Below are 24,810 nucleotides of genomic sequence, written 5' to 3' on the forward strand. Positions count from 1 at the left end.
CATTTTGAAAGAACAACCGAATTCATCAGATGGAGTACAACAAAAAATGAGTGAACCAATGATACACTGTCTATAGTTATGTAATGTTAGCATTTATGCTGCAAAACATCTAAAAAGTGAGGAGTGCTTGAGCCGATATAGCAGACAATTGCGGCATAACACACTTCTCGGGACACAAAGGACTAGAGTAAAGCAACAACAACCATCACCAGCACCACTAGATCAACACTGTCCATTCAAATATATCTATCTACTGATTTCACGGGTCCTCAGTGATGGTTTTCAAACCGCATGATGGCTTGGATGAAGATTAAAGGGAAAGTCAAAATGAACATGTTAAATTTCACATTCGTACCATAACGCAAAATTGGAATGTGTTTAACATGGCAGTTTTTCTACACACACACACACACACACACACACACACACACACACGCACAATATTCCTGTGAGACAATGAGATATCAGCAGGGAACATATTTATACATGTAGATTTGAATGAAATGAAATTAAAATGAAATAACAATGCAATTGCACATATTGGAGGAATGAAGATATCTGTAAATGTGGGATTTGTTAGGGCTGCTTCCAGCATTGCTCACTCACGGACTGGGTTTGGGATTTGGGGGCGACAAAGTCGGGCATTCCCTACTCAAACGCTGCCAGCTGCTGGCTGGAAAACCGCACTATTGAAGCACCTGACCGCGAGTCTCGGGGAGCTTGAGAGCCAAGAAGCTTCCGACCGCCAAAGCCCCCGACGCGAAGAGGATGGGCACCGCTTTAGTGATGCCCACGAACGACTGGAAGATGCTGATGCCCAGAACTGCTGCTAACTTACACAAGGCGTTCAGAAACCCGAAGGCTGTAGTTCTGAAAAAAGGGAGAAAAAGATTAAAAATGACATCAATTGGATCTGTCTATCTGATAGAAAAGATAAGCATAAGTGAGCATAAGTGATGTATCAATGGCCGATTTCCTATGTCTTTAGGAGTCGTATATATACAGGAACAAAACTCTTACTATACCTGACCTTTCTACACATCAGTAACCTATACCTACGACCAGAGGGCAGGGGGATACAATATTTATAGAGTGGGTGGTAAATTAGGGGTAGAGATACCAATAATTTTACTTGCTAAATAAGTTATCTTTAAGAATTTGTTCTTGTTGGTAACTGTTAGCATATGAAAAAAACAAATGGCACCATAAGTAAGGACTGGCTCAATAATACTGCGATACAAAAGAAGAAGAAGACGTGTTCGAATAGCTGTCTGTGCTGGCTGAAGTTGAGATTTTGATCCAAAGGAATGCCGAGATATTTGAAATACTCTACCCTTTCAACTATCTCTCCATTAATGGTAATGCTAGAAGCATGAATCTGGGTTTTTGGGGAGCTAAAGACCAGTTCCTTAGTCTTTGAAATATTGAGGTGCAAAAAGTTATCCTCACACCACATACTAAAATGTACTAAAAGAGTCATTGTCCTTATTAAGCAGATCAAGAATGGCTGTATCATCTGCATATTTAAAGTAATGAGTAGTTGTAAATGGACTCTGACAGTCATTTGTGTATAGAATATAAAGAAATGGGCACCCCTGGGGGGCGCCGGTATTAAGAACAATGGTTGGTGATAATGCACTGTCCATCTTTACCACTTGCAGTCTATTAGAAAGACAATTATGGATCCGATTTATTAAATCTATCCATCTATGCGTTCGTCCTTCTATCTATCTATATAGTATCCACACTACCATTTGGGGACGATCTGTCTGTCTGTCTGTCTGTCAATCAATCAATCAATCAATCAATCAACCAATCGTTATCTCAAAACATTTCTGAAATCAAATGTTTGTTCAGTAAATTACCTCTTAGAGGTGCTCAAGAGCACACATTGTTGAGCAGGCACTGTCAACATATTTTCTTAGAAATAGTGCATAAGGACTCTGTGGCAGAACCACTGAGACATCATTCATTTTGACTGAGAATTTTTAGATATCCCCTAAATTATAATGTATTTGATCTGCACTGCAGTGGCAACGCAGCACAAAATTACTGACTTGCGTTTGATCTATTAATGTTTCTAATCATTTTCATTTAGTATAGTAAAAAAAAAAATGTATTAAAAGAAGAAGAGAATCATGTTTTTATCTAATTCCATGACAATTATTCATTTTAAAGTGTGGCGTAACATGCAAGTGTCCAAATACTTACTGAGGTCATTGTATTAATACAATGCAGAGAGAAAAGTGGCAATTGTGGAAGATGCAGCAATCACAGAAATATGAACTTGGCCCACCTCTTGTCCGAGGGGTACAGCTCCACCGTTAGTACATCCAGGGCATTCCATGATGCAATGCTGATGCCCCCAAATAGACAGAGCAAGGCGATCATAGCGGATTCGCTGTTTCCAAATGACAGGAAGAAGCAGCTGACGCAGGAAATCACACTGGAACCCGCTGCACCAGAGGAGGAGAGTGAAAACAAATGTTTATTATTTTCTAAAAGCTCAATTGGCTCATTTTCAAAGCTCTAAAATGTGTTCAACTCTGATGCAACTTGTTTTTTTGTCGTTTTTACCCAGCATTCTTAGACGTCCGATCTTGTCCATAAGCAAAGCAGACACAATGTTCCCAGGCAGGACAGCAAGTGTGCCAAGGAAGCTGACGAAATAGATCATGTAGGCGTTGTTCTCGTCGCTGAAATCCAGCATACAGCCCTCTTTGTTATGCAGAAAGGTGCTGTTGATGAGTTTGCTGTTGATCAGCCGGTACTTGAACAAGTCTAAAAACAGATGAGGGCTCTTGTTAACCAACACATCAGCTATTCCTCCACAACAGTTTACGTAAACACTTCTAGGCCAGATAGATGACATCTTTATGCATGTGTTCTAAACCATTGAGCTACTTAGAAGGCTTAGAAGACAACAGCATTTCTGGCCCTGTTTACATCTGGTATTAAGATGCGTTTTGGTCGATCGGATCACAAGTAGACGAGGGAGACACATACCCAGTATATACACCTAGTATTTTAATCCATCCGCTTTGGACCATTTCTGTCCTGATTTCTTCGAGGGGAGGGTCTATGGGAGGGTAAATGTATGGGCTTTTTCAGATCTTTCTATATAATGGACAAAAAAGCTTGCATATTTTACATATGAACGCAAAATAAGATGATGGAAAAACATACGGAGAGCAGCAGCTTTCATTTCTCTGACAGCTGCAAGACCACGCCGAACACTGTGAGTGTTTGTTAGAAATCTGGAATGGTGAGAGAACATTGTGCTTTGTGCATTGTGCTTCCCGTCTGGCTAGTGCGCTTCCCATAATGTTTACACATTAAGTCAGTAGGCGGAGAGTAGGCGTCTTTTGTGGCTGTTCGAATGCGTTTTCCACTACCTCTGGAAGTGATCGAAAGTGGACAAGCTCAAAACGTTTTAGACCCCGTTTACCCCGTTGTCCACTTGTGATCCGATCTACCAATACAAAATGCATCTTAATACCAGGTGTAAACAGGGCCTCTGGCATTTTGGCTCTGTACTAAAACCTTGTGGCTGCTTTCAAAGGCCCATTCACACAAGATATGGTTATTATATGCCTGGGCCCGTATTCATAAAGATTCTAAGAATCCTCTCAGAAAACTCTTAATTTAGCTTAAAAACTTTTACGTAGGAGTCTTAGCTTAAGAGCAATTCGGGACTGATCTGAGAGCAACTCTGAGTAAGGAAAAGACAAAAACTTTTATCTTAGTAAGAAGGCGGGGTTGACCCCGTTGCTATGTATGACACAATCTTTTGAAGACTGTGATTGGTTGGTTGTCCAAGAAGGGGAAAAAAGTGATTTTAAGTATAGGGTCTATTCTAAGCCTTCACTTTGAAATTACATGCGTAATTTTTCCTATTTGACCGTTCTCACACACACACATTATATATATAAATCCTTATTTTATTAACCATGCTGTTGATTTCCTATAAGGTATTTGCTTGGCTTAGAATGATAAAAATTGTTCCACTCTTTCTAATTACACTGATTGTTGGCATGTCTATTTAAATGGTGGTTTGAATGTTGGTTTTAATGTATCAAACATGGAATTTTCCGAGTTGCCAAATATGGTAATGTAGTGATTACTTTCATTTCGGGCGCTATGGCATTTCTGCGCTGTGTTGGAGATATTAGCGTGTCTCTAAAAAGATCTGTCACAAACATGATCCCTGCATGATCTAATTTAAAGCGTCTTATTAACTCACTGTCATCCATTGTCTGCAACACATTTCTTCTCCTTCTTCGTCTTTCTGCCATTTTCTCCTCTGCTAAAGAAACTCTTAAGCCTCTTAAAAGTCCTCGTCCGTGCTCCTAACAATTTTGACCTTAAGACCTCTTTTAAGGGTTAAGATGCTTTCTGAATTACTTTTTTCTTTACTAGGATTTTTTCTTTAAATTTAAGAGTAAACGCCCACATTTCTAAGAATTTTCTTAGAATTTTGTCACTAGGAGCTACTCTTTGCATTAAGATTCTTTATGAATACGGGCCCTGGTTTCACAGACAAAGCTTAAAGTGATAGTTCACCCAAAAATGAAAATTAGCCCTTGATATACTCACCCTCAAGTCATCCTAGGTGTATATGACATTCTTCTTTCAGACGAATACAATCGGAGTTATATTAAAAAATGTCCTGGCTCTGCCAAGCTTTATAATGGCAGCGAATGGCTGTTTCTGTTTTGTCCATAAAAGTGCATCTATCCATAGGCCTGTCGCGATAGTCGATAAGTCGATTAATCGCACGATAAAAAAAACGAGCTCGATAATTTTTCCGGCCGCGATAATTCCATTTGCATGCTTGTTTGTTTTCCTCGTCTCTCTCTCTCTACCAAAGAGACTGGATGACCACTCTCGCTCGGTTCTTTAGCGTATAGGAGGAGTGAACCCTCTTGTTGTCAGTTGCATGGTCTTTGTGTGAGAAGGCGGCGCCGCGGCGCTCAGTCACATGGTCTTTGTATGGGAAAGCGCCGGCGGGAGTGTTTGCGGCTACTGCCGGGAGAGAGAGAAGACGCTAGTTGTGAGTTGCGACAGCGAGCCCGATCACATGAAAATGCGTATCTATACCACGAATGTTATTTCTCGTGCCATTTATACGCCAAAAATAGTTTTTGCGTGCATATGATACGCTCTTTATGGCGTGTAATACGCACGCACTCCTCACCCCTAATCCTAACCAAGTATTTTCAGTGCGTAGCATGCCTTCCCGACAGTACACAATCACTTGACAAAGTAACAGGAGGACAAAGTAACAGGAGTAACAGTGCAAAATTGTGCGATATGGCTTGTTGAGGCTTTTTTTTATTTGTTTACAAAGGTCCTAACTGTCAGTTTTGCCTGTTATGGAATGTATCACTATTTAATAATGTCTAAAGCCTAATGTTTAATATTTTTTGAAGTGCAATTTTGTTTCATTTTATTTATTAACAGACATTTATTTTGTTAACAGACACTAAGAGTCCATTGCTTTTATTGTTTTTGGTTGTTTTGTTCATTTTTTGGGATATTTAAAATGTTTTCCGTTTTCAATGTTTAATATTCTTTAGAAATAAAAGTTTATAGATCGTTGAAAAGGTGTACCTGCATTATTATGCCATTATAATTATATGAAATGAAAATGGTCTCAGAACGACAATATTATCGTTTATCGCGATAATTTCTTGGACAATTTATCGTCCAGCAAAATTTGTTATCGTGACAGGCCTATCTATCCATATTATAAATACAAATATTTTTCTTACACAAACACATTCCTTCGATTCAGAAGGCCTTTATTAACACCCCAGAGCCATGTGGAGCACTTTTATGATGGATAGATGCACTTTTATGGACAAAACAAAAACAGCCATTATAAAGCTTAGAAGAGCCAGGACTTTTTTTTTTTTTTTTTACTCTGATTGTATTCATCTGAAAGCATGTCATATACACCTAGGATGGCTTGAGGGTGAGTAAATCATGGGCTAATTTTCATTTTTGGGTGAACTATCCCTTTAAGTCTAGTCACAGACTAAAATGCATATTTGAGCTGTCTTAACTGAAAGCAACTTGCACTGAAATATCTTAAAATATGTCTTAAGATGCACACCAGTAATGTATTTTTCTAAGGCATGTATATAAAAACTACCTGAGTATCCTTATTTAACTAAGGCCTAATCCGGGTTTAATCCAAGCCCTGTCTGTGAAACCAGGACATAGTCTCTCACATTGCCATCTTGAATTATAGTAATCTTGAATCATTGCAATACATTCTGGGATTTGCTGCTCTTTTGGAACAGCAAAATGATGCATGTCAGGGAATGCATGGACTGATAAAATACACCTCAAATGCAATGAAAATTGCTTTAAGTAAAAGTGTCTGCAAATGCATAAATGTAAAAGTTAAAATGCTGTCTAGGTAGGCAGATAACTAGATTTTAGAACAGACTCAAAGCTTTTGTTTTTAAGTTTCATCATTCATCTGCAAGCTGATCAGAGAAACAATCATAAACGCCCAGTACGACTGATTTAGGAAAAGCAGATTGTCATTCCCTCTCAGTCAGAGGAAGAATCTGAGCTGGTGTTGCTAGGATACCTGAAATGCGTTCAATAGCTCTAAAACCTGAGGCCATTTTAACCATAGCAAAACATGTCACATGACATGAGTGTCTTCTTATAAAGGATCATAGCTTTGAATGCCTACGGCTTGAATCCAAATATTTGATACGTCTGAATGTGTCGATCACATTCAAAAACATTCAGCAGTGCTATATTTGTTTATAGCCAGGAGGGTGAAACCTGTGTTCTTCTCACCAGTGTTGTAGAAAAGGGTGGCGATAAAGGTGCAGTTTCTGAAGAAGGTGTTGCTTGATGTGATATCCTCAAAGTAGCATTCCTCAAACATGGAGTCTTCAAACACCATAGACTTCATCTTCAGATTCAAGAACCTTTAATGGCAAAGACAAAATGATTGCATAGTATTGAGATATTGGCTGTTTATTAGTACTTATAAAGCACATATTAATGCTTTATTCTGCATGACCATATTCTACATCCCTTAATCCTATACCCAATACCTAAACTTAACAACTACCTTACTAACTATTATAAAGCAGTAATTAGGAGTTTGAGGCAAAAGTCGTAGTTAAGAGTGAGAATTGGACCCTAATCTAAAGTGTGACCAGACGGTATTCAGATTTCATTTAGCTTTCACAAAGTGCTCCAAATAAAAAAGGCAGCTGGGATTGCCAGAAATGTACCATACAAATATGGTAATAACATTTTTATGTTTTAAAGATTCAACAAATTACAGTAAAGAAAAAAACATATTTCATTAACTGATATAATGTTAATATACCAACCTATTCTAATATCTGTTTTGTACCTTTGTAATATACTGACAACCACTAAAAACAGATGGTGATGAGAAAATCACATGAAGAATCAAAGCTCATCACAGAAGGTAAATACTAATATATAAAAGGTGTCATTCATACAAATACTAAACACCATCATGGTAAGACACTTGACACTAAAGTATTGCAATAAACATTTATTATACTACAGGGCTGTTTAATGCTTGAATCTGATTGGTTGACGAGCGTTCTAAGGTGTGCAATTATTTTCAGGGAAACGCACGGCTAAAGTAGATCCAGGCAAGTCTAGACCGCATTGCAGTTCCATATCACTTCACCAAATGATTTCATTATTTCAATGGTCCTTATAGCCTACAACAGCAAAAGAACCAAAACCCACAACGACACTGACCGAGCAAATAAATATAGTAAACAACAGGACAAAAACAACAAATTATTTCCATGTTTTTTTTGCCAGAAAATTACGTTTTATTACGTATGGATAGCACATACTCTCTTTCTCCCGCTCTCTCTCGCACACTTAAACGGACACGCATAAAGTATGGACCAACACTCGCACAGACAATTTTATCTGTAAAATAGTTTAAATACTTAAAAGCTACAAGACATTTTTCACTAGCGATGTAATAACCGCTCTGTTCTTGAAGCAGATAAACTTACAGTTTCGCTATTAGTGGAGACGCTGCTGCCGAATACACAGAAGAGCGTTTTAAGGACAAAAACTTGACAAACGTCTTGAAATACATCATCTGAACAATGTTTTGAGGTGTGATAACTGTAGTATGAGCATAATGATTGACTCCGGGCTGTTGAATTATTAGAAAAATAATGCACACCCAAGGTGGTAATGTTACACCTCGGGTGTGTATTATTTTTCTAATAATTCAATGGCCCGTTGTCAATTATTCCTTACATATTAATTAAAACAATAATAGTATATAAATGATGATGTTCATCAAGCATATGATGATTTATATTTTGGCCCAAAAGAAGTTGTCTTCACATATATGATGTTTTAAAATGCTGTCTCGGTAGTCAGCTGACTTGGAACAGAGATAATATTGTGTGAGACATTTAAAAAAAATGTTTTACTATAAAACTATACAATAGCAATCAAATTTTCACCATCCAAATTGCATTCTTTCACAAAAAAAACACACAAAAAAACCCCGAAACATGTTTAAAAAACACTCAAGGTTGTTAAGCCATTCTATCGCACTTAAATTGCATTTAATCTGGAATATTCCTTTAAAAAGCAAGCGGAATGTCACAACACAATTCACCTTTCATAGAAAGGTCAGCTCTATTTACTGAAATATGTTTGGCATACTGCCTGTGAGCAGCCCTTACTTGTTGTTGAAGTACTCTCCATTCCGGTGGATCTGGTTCTCAAGGGTGAAGTTAAAGGTCACATGCTCCACTTTCTCTTTGATGAAGACCTTTGTGCGTGAGGAGTACTCTTGTTTCTGCAGGTATTTGATCATGTCAGGGAACCAAACGGTCAACCCGTAGTAGCTGGAGGCAGAAAGCAACAAGCCATGAAACAATGCAGATGGACAAATCATCAGATGGTCTGGAAAAGTTCTGTGTAGTTCACCTGAAGGACATGGAAAACCACACGGCCATCATCATGTAGGTGATCCTCCGGTACTCTGGATTAAACACCGTCAGGAAGTTGCTCCACACCTGGAAACCCAACATAAAAAAATTTGTTTGATGTATTAAACTATGTAAAAAATTATTCAGAATAGATTATTGGAGTATGTTTCACAGGAAAATACTACTTCAGTCTTTATACTTCAAAATGTCATTTTTAATCCGAGGTGTTACTTGCCTTTTTTTTTTTTTCGCTGTATGTAGACACACTTCAACATTTACAATTTATGGAAACTAAGCTGCAAATGTGTGTCAATCAGAATCGCCACAGTAATAATACCACTATAACATAAGCATGTTAATATATGACTATCCACATTTTATATCAATGCCTGTTCGGTACTATACAAAGTTGAATGCATAGGTGTCACATGATTCTTCATTTCGCTATGTGTTTTTGTCATTTTTATTAGTTTTGTTCTTTTCAAATAATACCATTTACGTTTAATTTATTTAATAAATTATTTATTTTGTTGGTTTTATTATTAGTTCAGTTTTAGTTTTTATTTATTTCCAGTTAGTCATTTTAGTGCTTCAACTCAAACTTTTATTTCAGTTAGTTGCCAAAGCAACACTTCTGCAAAGTTTTTCATCTAATATTTATATTTTATTTTACCTTTATTTCAATTAAAATGTTTTTAACAGTTTTAGATTTGGTTAAATATAATATCCCTGGTGCTGCTTAATATTTTTGTGGAAACATTGCGGATACATTTTCTTCCGTATTCAAAAGAACAGGATTTATTTGAAATATACATCTTTTTGTAACATTATGAGTGTCTTTACTGCCACTTATGATCAATTTAATGCATCCTTGAGGCAGTGTTGTAGTCGAGTCACCAACTGTCGAGTCCGAGTCGAGTCTCGAGTCCCCATGTTCGAGTCCGAGTCCAAGTCCGAGTCATCAAAGAAGAGACCGAGTCGAGTCCGAGTCGAGTCACCATTACCTGAGTTCGAGTCCGAGTCGAGTCTCGAGTCCCCAGTGTTCGAGTCCGAGTCGAGTCATCAAGGTTGAGTTTGTGTTATATATCAAGACTGCCTACATTTCTCTACTCTGGCACCTTTAAAGAGCTGATATAATTATAAAAGAGGGTCTACATTAAACAAAAATGACACCACTGTGTTGAAAAATATAAATAATAAATAAATAAATACAATATAAATAAATATAAATAAAAACTTTTGATTTCAATAATGTAGGCTGTTAGTTGGCTAAATGTTAAAATGAACATTAACAATGCTGTAGAAGTGCAGTTTATTAATAGTAGCCTATATGTTAACTAATGTAGTTAACTAGAGTTTAATAAATGAAACATTATTGTAAAGTGTTACCGATTTGTTATACACCGATTCAGACGTCTCGTGAGTTCGTTGTTGGACAGATGGACAGTTGTTTTAACCATTCATTAAAGTGAATCGTTCAAAGGAGTCATTAGTTCGCGAATCGGACGTGTCATTAATGGACGTGTAGCCTACGGCACGCCTTGTGATTATCTCGGCAGTTTAGGACAGGACAAGATTTGTGTCAACACAGAAAACATTTCATCACTAGATAGATCTTTTCGTTTATTGAAATTGTGGCTAATGTCAGCTGAATGTGCGGAACGCTTTTCAGAGAAGATAAGGCAAACGTTTTTTGTTTTCTTTTCAGCACAATTCACACCTCGCGGTAATTCAGGAGAAAAAATCTCTGAATGATCTACGTGAAACTTTGGTCTTCCGACCTTTCACTATGTTGTTTGTGTTGTGTTGTTTGAAGACGGTGAGAGCGCGCGCGCGCGGCTGGGGCTTTTCTCTCTGCTCGTTCTTATATGCAGGAAAAAAGAGATCCTGTCCGGTCTTGGAGCCCAAAACAGGAAAAGTGTAACATCTTATATCAAATTTTAAAACCTATTTAGTCAGAAACTTCATCCAACGTCATTCATTTGATGAATGCTCAAGTCCGATTTTATATATCCTCGAGTCCGAGTCCAAGTACGAGTCATCAGTCCGCGAGTCCAAGTCAAGTCACGAGTCCTGAGAATAGAGTCTCGAGTCGGACTCGAGTCCAGAGAATAGGGACTCGAGTCGGACTCGAGTCCGAGTCCAGGACTCGAGTACTCCATCACTGCCTTGAGGAATATAAATATGAATTTCATTAAAAAAACCTTGAATGATATCAAATAAAATGGTACAAAAGTGTAGAATATGTCCCCTGTAGACCATTTCAAACTAAAGTTTCATATGGTGATAATCTTTTTCATCTTTGTCTGTGTTTATCGTACTCTACCTGGTGGAAGAGGTTGGTCAGCTTGATCCTCCAGCGCTTGTGCCAGGCTGTGGCCTCTCCACCCATGTCAACCAACTCATCCATCTGTTTCACCGTCTTAATGGTGGTGACCTGGGGATTTCATAACATGCTTGAAAAAGTGCCTTGATAATTTACTGATAGGTTTGTGTGGTTAAGTCAAGTCAAGTCAAGTCAACTTTATTTATATAGCGCTTTTCACAATACAGATTGTATCAAAGCAGCTTCACAGTATTAAATAAAATAGTACATCAGTAATTGTTTTTGGTGTAAAACATCCACGTTTGGTAATGCAGATCAATAGCACTGGTGAATCGATTAATCAATTTAAGTATCCCCAACTGAGCAAGCCAAAGGCAACAATGGCAAGGAACCGAAAAACTCCATCAGGTGACCTAATGGAGAAAAAAAAAACTTGGGAGAACCCAGGCTCAGTCGGGGGCCAGTTCTCCTCTGGCGTTTATGAAGTAGAGACCGGATTTAACTGTAAGATTAAAATATTATATGAATGCCTGGCTGAAGAGATGCGTCTTTAATCTAGTTTTAAACTGGGAGAGCGAATCTGAGCAACGAACAGTATCAGGAAGGCTATTCCAGAGTTTTGGGGCTAAATGTGAAAATGCTCTCCCTCCTTTGGTGGATCTGGATATCCTAGGTATGACCAGAAGCCTCGAATTTAGTGATCTTAAAGAGTGCGATGGATTATAGGGCGATAGAAGATCCGTTAAATAAACTGGAGCTAAGCCGTTTAGGGCTTTATAAGTCAGTAGCAATACCTTGTAATTAATACGGAACTTTATAGGTAACCAATGTAGTGATGATAAAATTGGTGTTATATGGTCAAACTTTCTTGATCTAGTAAGAACTCTAGCGGCGGCATTTTGGACTAACTGTAGCTTGTTTATTGAGGATGCAGGACAACCAGCTAATAAAGCATTACAGTAATCTAGTCTCGAGGTCATGAATGCATGAACTAGCTTTTCTGCATCAGAAACAGATAGCATGTTACATAATTTAGCAATATTTCTAAGGTGAAAAAAGGCTGTTTTTGTAACATATGAAATATGATTTTCAAAAGACAAGTTACAATCTAATATAACACCCAGGTCTTTTACTGTAGAGGATAAAGTAACAGGACACCCTACTATGTTAAAGTTGTATTGTAAGAGGTTTTGTGGGCGGTTTTTTGAACCGATAAGTATTACCTCTGTCTTATCTGGATTTAATAAAAGAAAATTGTGCGTCATCCAATCTTTTATATCTTTAACACACTCTGTCAATTTGGATAATTTAGCGTTTTCATCCGGCCGTGATGAAATATATAGTTGAGTGTCATCAGCATAACAATGGAAACTAATTCCATGTTTCCTTATAATATTTCCAAGTGGCAGCATATATATTGAGAATAATAGAGGGCCTAACACAGATCCTTGCGGCACTCCATAGTTTACTGGAGTTATGATCGATTTTTCTCCGTTTAAATAGACAAAATGGTAGCGGTCAGATAGGTATGATCTGAACCAGCTTAATGCTTGTCCTTGAACACCGGTATAGTTTTGTAGCCGATCTAAGAGTATTGTGTGATCTATAGTATCGAACGCAGCACTAAGATCAAGTAAAACTAGTATTGAGATACAGCCTTGGTCAGAAGCTAAGAGTAAATCATTTGTGATTTTAACGAGCGCAGTTTCAGTGCTATGATGCGGCCTGAACCCAGACTGAAACTTTTCATAGGTGTCATTTTCTTGCAAGAAAGAGCCCAGTTGGGCAGACACAACTTTTTCTAATATTTTGGACATAAAAGGAAGATTTGAAATGGGTCTATAATTTGCTAGGTTATTTGGGTCTAATTGTGGTTTCTTAATGAGAGGTTTTATAACTGCCAATTTAAATGTTTTTGGAACATAACCTAAAGATATAGACGAGTTAATAATATTGAGGAGAGGCTCTTCCACTACAGGTAACACTTCTTTCAATAGTTTAGTTGGTATGGGATCTAATAAACATGTTGTTGTTTTAGAGGAAATGATAAGTTTATTTAACTCTTTTTGTTCTATAGTTGTAAAGCACTGTAATTGTTCTTGCGGGGTGATAATCGAGGCAGAATTATAAGGCGCGATTGAAGATTGAACGTTTACAATTGTGGATCTGATGTTTTCTATTTTCTCAGTGAAAAAATTCATGAAATCATTACTACTAAACTGTAACGGAATATTTTGTTCAGGTGACGCTTGTTTATTTGTTAGTCTAGCCACGGTGTTAAATAAGAACCTAGGATTGTTTTGGTTATTTTCTATTAGTTTGCGGAGATGCTCAGCCCTGGCCGCTTTTAGGGCCTTTTTATAGCGTGACGTACTGTCTTTCCATGCGATTCTAAAAACCTCTAAATTAGTTTGTTTCCATTTACGCTCTAAATTACGGGTTTATCTCTTTAGAACACGAGTAGTATTGTTGTACCATGGTGCTTTAATTTTCTCTCTGACCTTTTTTAGTCTTATAGGTGGATCTAGTTCATCTGTTTGTTTAGGTTCAGGCAGCAGCTGAGACAGATCCGATAAGCAATTTGAAAAATTATCTATGGTGGATGGAAGGATTGTTCTGCCTAATCGATAACGCGGCGCAGCATGATATATTACCGGGGTACGTAATATGCAAGTTACCATGTAATGGTCAGTTACATCATCACTGTGCGGAATGATATCTATATCGGTTGGATCGGTTCCATGTGATATAATTAAATCGAGTGTATGATTAAAACGATGAGTTGGTCCGGTAACGTTTTGCTTAACCCCAAAGGAGTTTAATAAGTCTATAAACGCAGCCCCTAACGTATCATTTTGATTATCTACGTGTATGTTAAAATCTCCAACAATTAATATTTTATCGACATTGACCAATAGATCTGAGAGAAAATTTGCAAATTCTTTTAGGAAATCAGCGTAAGGCCCTGGTGGTCTATATACGGTAGCCAAGGCTAAAGATAATAGGGATGTTTTTCTATCATCTAAGAGCGTAACATTTCGTACAAGTACTTCAAATGAAATAAACTTATAACCCGTTTTCTGAGTAACATTGAGAATATCTCTATAGATAGTTGCAATACCGCCGCCACGACCAATCAGACGGGGCTCGTGCTTATAGGAGTATCCTGATGGAGTAGACTCATTTAGACCGAAATAATCATTTGGTTTAAGCCAGGTTTCAGTAAGGCAAAGTACATCTATGCTATTATCTGTGACTATTTCATTTACAATAACTGCCTTAGGTGTGAGTGATCTAATGTTTAAAAGACCTAGCTTTAGAAATTGTTTTTGTTTACTAATAGCAACATTTTCTGTTTTAATAACAATTAGATTTTTCCTAGATCCTGCAGTAGATTTATTATTTGATCGCACTAAACGAGGAATAGACACAGTTTCTATGCAATGTTCTACACTAGTATTTATATCAGTTAATTTGGTGCAGCAGAGACTATGATTTGGACTTTTGGTTACTAGTCAAAAGGTATTTAACATTTTGGAGATGTTATCTGACAGAAGATCCGATCCGAATCTGTTTGGGTGTAAGTAGGGCCGGATTAACCATTAGGGCAACTGGGCACTTGCCCAGGGGCCCATGACATCTAGGGGGCCCTGACAGGTAGGAAATACACAGAAATTTAATAAAGTTATCAAACTCTTTACGATCTTCTTCACTGCATAAAGTGCATCTACGCGGGTTCACGCGACTTTCCTGCCTCCCCGCTGAACGCCAGATTACTCCCGCTGGTTGAGCGCGGTAAAGTTCGTTTCAGTTTCGATGTTAGCCGGACATTTGTTCTATAGGGTCGGTAGTCTAACAAAGATATCAATAGCAAGATTAGTTTTAACATTATGTGACCATTGTATATCGACATGATGAAATATTCGTTCAAAATCATTCGTGCATTAATGCTGCATAATTATACCTGAGAATGCTTTGACGCGTTTCCACAGCGCACGATGCTTAAGGGAACGTCTGCCAATTCCACCAACTGCGTTAAACGTAGTCTATAATTTGTATTATTTAAAATGACTTTTAACATTTAAAAACAGACGTTTTCAAATTCCAAAGCTTGCAAGGTTCCTAATGTCAATACTGACTTTACAGCTATACAGCTTTCCTGGTAGCCTTGAGTAAATTAACGTCTAAGAAAATGATTCATAAAACGTATAAATATCAGTTGAGCCTATGTTTATTTTCGTCATTGACACAGACGAAAATGAAAAGACTATCAGTCAAAGTTCAGCTTTAGGAGAGGTAGAAATAGGCCAGTATAAGAATACTGAGAGAATAAGAAATATGAAGATGAGGAGAGAGCAGACCAATAATTTAATGACAAGGTTTTAAAGCTAGCCTATTTCTTATAATTGTTTGGCCTTCAAAAGTCCTAAATTGCACATATGTAGATCAGAGAAATCCAAATTTTCTCGGGGGAGCATGCCCCCGAACCCCCCTAACTACGGGGGGCCTTGAGTCTTGTTGCCCAGGGCACAGGAAATTGTTAATCCGGCCCTGGGTGTAAGCCATCAGCACGGGTATAGCCTAGGACGCTCCCAAAACAGATTCCAATTATTTACAAAGAGCAGTTTCTGCTCATTGCACCATGACGTTAACCATTCATTTAGTGCGAATAATCTACTAAACTTGTCATGTCCTAGACGGTACGTGGGAAGCGGTCCTGACACAATGATCGTTATATCAGGCGATGTGCTGCGTACCGTATCGATCAGATTCCTGAAGTCTTTCTTCAGAACTTCCGTCTGGCGCAGCCTGATGTCGTTCACTCCCGCGTGCAATACCAAAGTTCCGACGCGCTCGTTATCGTTCAGAATCTCGGGAACGCGAGCAGCGATTTCAGAAACACGAGCACCAGGAAAGCAGTGACTGTGCACCTTATTTTTACCTGATGTAGCATGGACGTGCCGAACAATGGAATCACCGATGATCACAGCATCGCGTTCTGTTTCGCGAAGAGGGGAGAAGCGGTTTTGTGTGGATAACTCGAAAACCGGGAGGGTCGGAGAGGGTCTTGGTCTAGACCTGACTCGCGTCTTCCGCTGCGGAAATATCCAGGCTTCGTGGCGGCGTGTTGGAGCCGGAGTGAACGAGACCATGGCTGATCGCGACCTTGGCGCTCGGGACCGATGCCGAGTAACGCACGGAGTAGACGAGGTCGGAGTCAGCGGGTTAGTAACATTAATCTCTGATTTATGAGCATCAGCGCGTGATGTTTCAAGAGCCAAACGCCGGTCTCTCAGCTCGGCCTGTCTCACTAAAAGGTCGTGGATCTGTTTCTCAACAGCTTCCAGCTCAGACTGTACCGCGTGCAGCTCAAATGTGTCCTCACCTGCACCAAAAGGTAGACTACTTGCATCTGATATATTCGCCATTTTAACAGATGGACAGTAAGTTAGCAACGACACTACCAGTGATGCTATCAATTAATACTAATTTCTGACAAGCGTCTTAGATATAATCCGTCTTTTAAGTGGTACGGGTGTAGAGTAGACGCACGATAGGTGAAAAATGTTTGTAAGTGAGTGTTGAGAAGACGCGTTCAGCCGTGATCCCCGGGAGTAACCTATAAGAGTATCCAGCGTTAAATCACTAACAGGCTTGAGACACGTCTGCTCAACAGTCCGCGTTGTAACTATGAGGTTTGAGCAGTAGTGCTTCTCAGTGAGGAAAAGTAGAAAATGTTTGTTGTAAGTTAAGTGATAGGTTAAGTGATAGGAATCTACTCATGAATAGCCAATATATATATATACACACACTCCTGGGCAAAAATGGCTAAACACTATACTTTTAATTGTCTTAACCACTAATAATTGGACAGGAAATTAGCTAAATGAAAGCAAATGCATTTCTTAAAAACTGTCTCAGAAAATAAAGACTGAATGAAATTACTGGCAGAATATGGGTTGTGTGTTGAGTGATGAATCACAATGAAAAACGAGTTGCGTGGTGATGCTCCAGAGCGGTGTCTTTGAAAATCTGCTGAGAAATATAATAATAATGCATCTCTACCACAGTGAAGCATGGAGGAAGAGTGTCATTATGTGAGGAACCTTTTAGCTGCTGGTGTTGGTGAGGTGCTTCACTGTGAAAAGTCATTTAATGCTTTGGAGTACTGGAGAATATTGCAGAATAGCTGTCTTCCCACAAATGAGGAATGATCAGATGTTATTGTTCAGCAATGCTCCTGCCCAAATTGCAAAGACAACCAAGAAGTGGCTTGAGAACAAGTTCATCAGGCTGGTGTTTTGGCCTGGTCAGAGTCCAGATTTGAACCCTATAGTGAATATTTGGTCTCACATTAAACTCAAACGAACTGGGAAACATAAACTACCAAAGAACGGTTTGAAGCCATTTTAACATTGAGTGGAACAACACTGTCACTGACTCTTCCTTCTGTAAAAAGCTGTCAGCAAGTTATGGAAGGATATTCTGTGCTAAATTACTTTATCAATAGTATTTGTGCAATTCTTGCTAATTTTCTTGCTAAATTTTTGATTTGTAAACAAAATGCTTAGACCATTAAAAGGCCACTAAATATTTTGCTATTTTTTGCTTGGCCCATTCCTTTGCCTAGGATATTTCTATAAAACTACTTGTCAGTGAGAGGAGAGCAGAGTCTAATTAACTAATATGATTAAGATTATTATTGTGAACTATGAAACTATAATAGTTATAGAATATCCCAAAATATCAAATGAAACGTGTGCATAATTTACATGTAAATAATAACTTATTATTAATAACTTAATTAAATGAGCATGAAAGCCAATTTGACTCCCAGCTCGGCCATTTAATGGAAACCTATTAGCGTGACTGCATAATTAATTTCCCAATTCATATTAAGAAAAGAAAATTCCCACAAATCACTTGTGTCTTAATGTTATTGTTCTTTCTGAAGGAATGAGGGGTGACTAGCTGTACTCACTGAGAAAACCCTCTCCGGGTATCCCTTAGCCCTCATGTTGGTGTCATGGACCTGCTTCAGAATCATCCAAGCTTCGTCATGTTTCCCGTTCTGGTAAAACACACACAATGCATCAAAGTCATCTTTGATTAGCAGCTTATTCTGCACGTTTTACCAACAGAATTAACCAAAGCCAAGATGTGGGACGTCACTAACCTCCAAGAAGAAGCGTGGGCTCTCTGGCATGGTGGTCAGCGCAGCGATAGCAGCGACGGCGGGAAACGCACACACCAGCACAAACACTCGCCAGCTATGAAACTGGTAGGCTGATCCCATCTGGAAGCTCCAGCCTGGTTTAAAGAAAAGGCCATATATTAGTGAACTCATTTCTGTCATGAAAACTTGGAGTGTTTGGCATGGTAGTGGATATGACAATGTTGATATGTTTGGTGATATAATAGATCTGCTTTGTTGCTGCTGCAGAGCCAGTACGAGCAAGTAAGACATGCTGCTGCTATACAAAATAGCTAATTATTCATATTTACATATACTATAATTAATATGCATGACCCAAGCCAAACCTGGCACAGTTTGTGCATCAAGCCATATTAGTTGTTACAATGTTTAGGCTTAATTATGAAACTTTTATGACAAAAAAAATCACAATTGAGATGCACTGTAAAAAAATACTTTTTCGAAGTTTTTAATAAAACAAAAACTTGAGTTAGTTTTACAGTAAAACACTATTTCATATGGGGTGTAACGGTTCATAAAAATGTTCGGAAGGTTCGGTACGTAACTTGGTTTTGAAGTCATGGTTTTTTTTATTAAACAGTGGTTTACTGAACAAACTATGTCTGTATTTAAATAAACAAAAAGTGTCAATAGTGTCAATAAAAAGGGCTAGCTAGGTTAGCAGATTACCTTAAAAGTCCATAGATATCGCCATCAGTTCATACTGCCATTAATACTTTCTCAGACAAGCAGATGCAATGAGACCTGTTTTCCTGTTTGTTCATGTGACAATGACATTCAGCATAAAGTCTATATTGCTGGCAGCAACACACACACTTCAGTTTATGGTGATGTTGAAATTGGGGGAAGAGATTGTGCTTACACTTTTGGATGCTAAATATGTTAGCAAAATGTCTTAGAACAAGGTTAGAATTATTGCGCTTCATTCTAATCCGCTCCATCAATTTGACGCACAAGCGTGTGCCGGCACTCATTGATTGAATTCTGCAAATTTAAACATAGATTTGCTTGCTAATTAAAATTTACTTCAAAATTTCACGTTTCATTCAATGTATTACATGCCGTTTTTTTTAAATTGTGAAATTTACTAGCAATTTATGAGTGAAAATTGTTTCTCCACCAATTCTTTTTGGCAACTAGACATTTCAAATCATGACCTACTTCTGAAGAGAAGTTGATAAGATTTAAAAGCTCTATAAACTCTGGATTGTTCATATATACCTAAAATCTTTACTGATCACTACAACATATTAGTGGTATTAGATAATTAGTGGATTTACTTTCTGGGACATCTCCATCTTAAGTTACCGGTTCAGTCCCCTCTGGAGTAAGCTGAGGTTAAGTGTCTTGCTCAAGGGCACAGTCTCGAGTTAATGGATCAACAACCTTTCAGCTACCAGCTGAGATCAATTAACCATTAAGCTACAGTTCACCACATAAACGATTTAAGTGTGCTAGTTACCGTAGTGGGGAATGATGGCCCAGGCCATGGCAGCAGCGTAGATGCCTCCAATCATCCAGAACATGCAGAGCCAGCTCAAGTGCTCACCACGCTTCTCCTGAGCCAGAAACTCAGAGTAATATGAGAACACAATGGGAATAGAGCCACCGATCCTACAGCATGAAACAGAGGCACTCCAATATTAGGATATTGTACATCATTTTTGAAATGAAAATATCTCATTTAATATTAAACATCAAAAACTCAAACATCATTGCAATATTTGAATTGAGCTAGTAAAGATTTCAGTAAGTAGAATTAAAATGGAATAAAATTTTTCAAAAAATGTAACAGCTTCTAGCATAGTTCTTAGTACAATTTTATTTATTTTACAGTATAAACATGCTTATACAAACCGTATATGGAGAATTTCCAGAATTATTAGAAGATATTTCTATAAATAATTTGTTTAAAACGCCACCTATAAAATTTGTAAATATAAGAAATTATAGAAACGTATAAATGAATTTAAACAACTCTATATATATAAAGTATATAAGTTTAAGTCCATTTATATGTTTATAATATATACATATATATTATAGTTGTTACTGGTAACAAAAACTAACTATTACAAATATTTTTTTTTTGTTTACTGAAATAAGCTGAAAAAAATGTATAAACTAGCAAAAATTTGAAATAGTATTAACTGAAATAAAACAAGATTAAGTACAAATACTAATATTACTAAAACTTAAAGCTTACTATAAATTAAAGCTAAATAGAAATAAAAATATAAAATAAAAATAAAAGCTAATACATATATATATATATATATATATATATATGAAGAGTTCAGATGCAAAAACCTCTAGCCTAAATGCCATCTGAAATTTTCTTCTAGAATGATCATTTTTATGAAGCTCGTATATTTAAGTTCAATAATTTCACTTAAATGGCAATTAATAGGTAATTTTCATTGCCATTTAAGTGAAATTACTGAACTTAAATATACGAGCTTCATAAAAATGATCATTCTAGGAGGAAATTTCAGATGGCATTTAGGCTAGAGGTTTTTGCATCTGAACTCTTCATATATATATATATATATATATATATATGGAAGAACAGATATTTTAGAATGCACTTTATCTATTTAATAATTACTTTAAACTATTCTTACGTCATATTTATTTTTATAAAGTTCTCTGAAAGAGAACCAAATTTACATTTTGTCTTACCCTCATATCTAAAAAATTTTTTTTTAATAAATATAAAAGAGACAGTGGTGGTGTGAAATGTGCATTTACCCCACACCGGAGAGCAGACGACAGAACAGGAAGGAGCTGTATCCTTGGACAAAGGAGGAGAAGAAAGCAAAGACACTGTTGATGGAGAGAGAGATCAGAAGGGTCTGTCTGCGCCCGATTCTGTCAGCCAGACCTCCCCACACAAAGGCACCCACCATCATACCCAGATACACAATTAGACCTGTGAGAGAAAGAGAGACAAGGGGGATCAATAACCATACCAGCATCCTGTCCAAATCATACCGCATCAGATCAAGATGACTAATGGTCACACTCCACACAGACAGTAAATCAAAGTGACCAACAGAGCAGTATGTTAGGTAAAATGACCATTCTGGAACTGGCGCTTGTTGCTGGAGCTACATGAGCTAAAATTCGATTAAAATGTCAAAGTTTGCTTCTTTTATAGAATGTAATGCTTTCAATGTTTTGTGTCTGAGAGCTCAAATTCATTTTGTCTTTTGTTCGTGTGAGAGGTTTTCTTTGGTTTAGAGAATTCACACTGACTGCTGAATGACGACTCTTTCACAGCTCCCCCAGCAGCTGGTCATGTGACTGGTGGTGTGAACGCACCGCTGGCATGGATGTGCTGCCACGACACTGATAAAGCACTGCATGAATACAATATAAATGACCCATGGAATATGATATTCCTCAGATGCTGCTCTTTCACATCTGAAGTGAGTTAATTGAGATTTCAGTTATGTATTTCACACTACATTTAACCCTGGATTAACATCTTTAAACACCTTGGGTCTTGTTGGCTAAGCTACTTAAGCACACAATCATCCGAAACACAATGGCTCTGTTACAAAACCTAGTGAGCTGTCTTACTGTTAGCAGCCTATATAGGCAGCATCCTACATGAAATAGTCTACATAGATGACTACTCTGGATCATACAAATTCCACTCCTTATGTGATTCGCATGGGAATCTAAAATCCCTCCATTAAGCATAAAATATATATTTAGTATTTCAAAATATATATAAAAAAATGGAAATACTTTAAAAAGAAAGTTGAAAATTATAAGAAATGTTTCTTGAGTAGCAAATCAGCATATTAAAATGATTTCTGAAGGATCATGTGACACTGAAGATGCAGAAAATTTAGCTTTGACATCACAGGAATAAATTACATTATAAAATATATTAACATAAGAAACAAGTTGTAATAATATTTCACAACATTACTGTTTTTACTGTAGTCTTGTTGAACATTAGAGACTCCTTTAAAAACATAAAATAATGTGTGTGTGTGTGTATATATATATATATATGTGAACAAAACAGTATGTGGAATTTTAAAAAAATAAAGCCTCTCAAAAGAGAACAAATATCTTAAAAGTCTTAAAAGTACCTTACACAATTGTCAAGTAAATATATTTGGTTCTTATGGTGTTCATGTTATTGTCTTTGTGTTGTTCTGCAATTACCCAATCTGTGATGTCATCAAATTCAACCCAGGCTGCATACACAACTTTCATTTGTTAGTAAGAGTATGGCCTTGTCATATTTAAATCCCAGTGTCCCATTTTAGTGCATACCCCTGTCTGCCATTGCATTGCCCAATGGACACAGCGCTTCACTGGCACATTCAGAAGGTGTTGAGAGCTGTGGTTTGTGCAGTGTAAGCCGATGGGCCCAGGAGAGGAGGGGTTGAGATAACAGACCCCTGCGCTGCATTGCAGTGATGCCTATCAAGGCCCATCATCACGGCTGTATGCCATAGAGGCCTAATCTGAGGCCAAGGTGAGAGAGAAGCAGTGCTGACAGCTGCCACACAAACTCAAACATACTTTAACATTTGCAGCACCATCTCAAATACATGCAGATCCTATCTAGATCTATCTATCTATCTATCTATCTATCTATCTATCTATCTATCTATCTATCTATCTATCTATCTATCTATCTATCTATCTATCTATCTATCTATCTATCTATCTATCTATCTATCTATCTATCTATCTATCTATTAATCTGCAGTGCAAAAAAGAGTTCTGTTGTGTTAAACTCCATTTTAATTTGTTAAAAAAACTAAAATGATTAAAAATAGTATTGTATTGTTTTGTTTAGTATATATATATATACTGGTTCCTTGGCTGCACAAATAAAATTATCTAGAAAACAACAGACTAGATAAAAGCATGATAATTTTCTCAATGATATTCCACAAACACACATGTGTACTGTATATGTGAAGAGCGTTTGCTTTCTGTGGATTCTGCTGAATTCTGCTCTCATGCAGGCCCGTTTATGACCTTCAAAGCCAGTGATGCAGAGCACATTTGCTAGGGAGACCTGAACAATGGAGATGAACACGTGTTGCGCGATTTTACACAACTTACTCAGCTGAGAGCATTAATAAACACAGCTGTGTTTGTGGTTAACCACATGCCTTGAATTTAAAGGGAAGGTGGGTTTTTTATGCTACTCCAGTATGACCCAGCCAATTAGGGCTCAGTGATGGTTGAGGGGGCGGGGCTGTTTGCATGATGTCAGAGGGGTCTCAGATATGCAGGAGAGGGGAGTGCCTGCAATATTTGGTTTTATTTATACGGAAAAAAACTTTGAAAAAGAATTTTTCTTTATAAATCTATTACTTCTCCTAGCAAAATTTCATATTCATAAATGTACATTTTCTAATCATAAGCCATTATTCAAAGTTTTTCTCAATGAATTTCACCAATACCTTCAAACGCTTTCAGTTTCAAAGACCAAAGCAAGGAAAACATTGTCTTGTTGTGCACTCTTTAAAATGCCCCTTTAAATTTTGTCACATTTTCTTGTCCTAACATGCTCTAATTGATTGAATCTCCTTTATTTATTTGCCTATCTTATTCTTTTCTTGTATTATTATTGTACGTTTTGTCTTGTTTTTTTTTTTTCTTCTTCTTCTCTCCTCTGGTGGTTGTTCCGGATACTCGTTATACATGTTGATACTATTTGTTGTCCATAGTATAATTATATCTAATAAAAAATAAAAGAGGGGAGTGCCTGGAGACAGCTGACCTCCGCCTCCTCAGAGAGAGAGAGAGAGAGAGAGAGAGAGATAGAGAGAAAGAGCAGAGGGGGAAGGGAGAGAGAGGAGGCTGTGATTCTCCCGCACAGTGACAGGAAAGCACACAAGCTCCAGGGTTGAGGAAGTGAGGAAAAAAGAGACAGAAAGCGGGGGAGGGGCTGGGAAACTATTTTTAGTGCATTATTTTCTTTCTGCGAGTGTGTCTCTGCGTCACAGATGAGGGGAGCGCAATGGACTGTGGCAGGTTTGTGTATTCTGTTCTTCAGTTTCACCCAGACTAATGTGCCGTTTGGCACCCGGTGTTCTGGTGAGAAACAGACTAAACGCTCTCTGTCAAAGGTATAGTGGTGTGGCGTCACCATTCACCCTCACCGCTGTAACAGTAACAGGGCAAAAGAACTCTGACATAAAAGCTGCTGTCATCGAGAGCTCTCTCCATATATATATACATCCATCTGTCTATCTCTCTATCTACCTATACATCTGTCTATCTATCTACCTACCTATCCA

The 24,810-nt window shown here is 37.6% G+C and overlaps 1 protein-coding gene across 1 annotated transcript in view; it reads right to left on the reverse strand.

The window, feature by feature from the left end:
• Positions 1 to 64: 64 nt before the first annotated feature.
• The window catches only part of sv2a (synaptic vesicle glycoprotein 2A), a 37,396-nt gene continuing 12,650 nt past the window's right edge, over positions 65 to 24,810 (reverse strand). The window contains exons 3-13 of the mRNA XM_081387751.1: positions 21,278 to 21,458; positions 19,989 to 20,140; positions 18,488 to 18,621; positions 18,293 to 18,382; positions 11,311 to 11,421; positions 8,983 to 9,071; positions 8,736 to 8,900; positions 6,823 to 6,956; positions 2,578 to 2,781; positions 2,297 to 2,456; positions 65 to 870 (exon numbers count right to left, since the gene is read on the reverse strand). Of these exons, the coding sequence (XP_081243877.1) occupies positions 687 to 870; positions 2,297 to 2,456; positions 2,578 to 2,781; positions 6,823 to 6,956; positions 8,736 to 8,900; positions 8,983 to 9,071; positions 11,311 to 11,421; positions 18,293 to 18,382; positions 18,488 to 18,621; positions 19,989 to 20,140; positions 21,278 to 21,458 (1,604 nt within the window). The 3' untranslated portion in view covers positions 65 to 686. The remainder of the gene's footprint in view (positions 871 to 2,296; positions 2,457 to 2,577; positions 2,782 to 6,822; positions 6,957 to 8,735; positions 8,901 to 8,982; positions 9,072 to 11,310; positions 11,422 to 18,292; positions 18,383 to 18,487; positions 18,622 to 19,988; positions 20,141 to 21,277; positions 21,459 to 24,810) is intronic.

Source organism: Scardinius erythrophthalmus, assembly GCF_964197995.2.
Source record: "Scardinius erythrophthalmus genome assembly, chromosome: 16".
Classification (NCBI taxonomy): Eukaryota; Metazoa; Chordata; class Actinopteri; order Cypriniformes; family Leuciscidae; genus Scardinius; species Scardinius erythrophthalmus.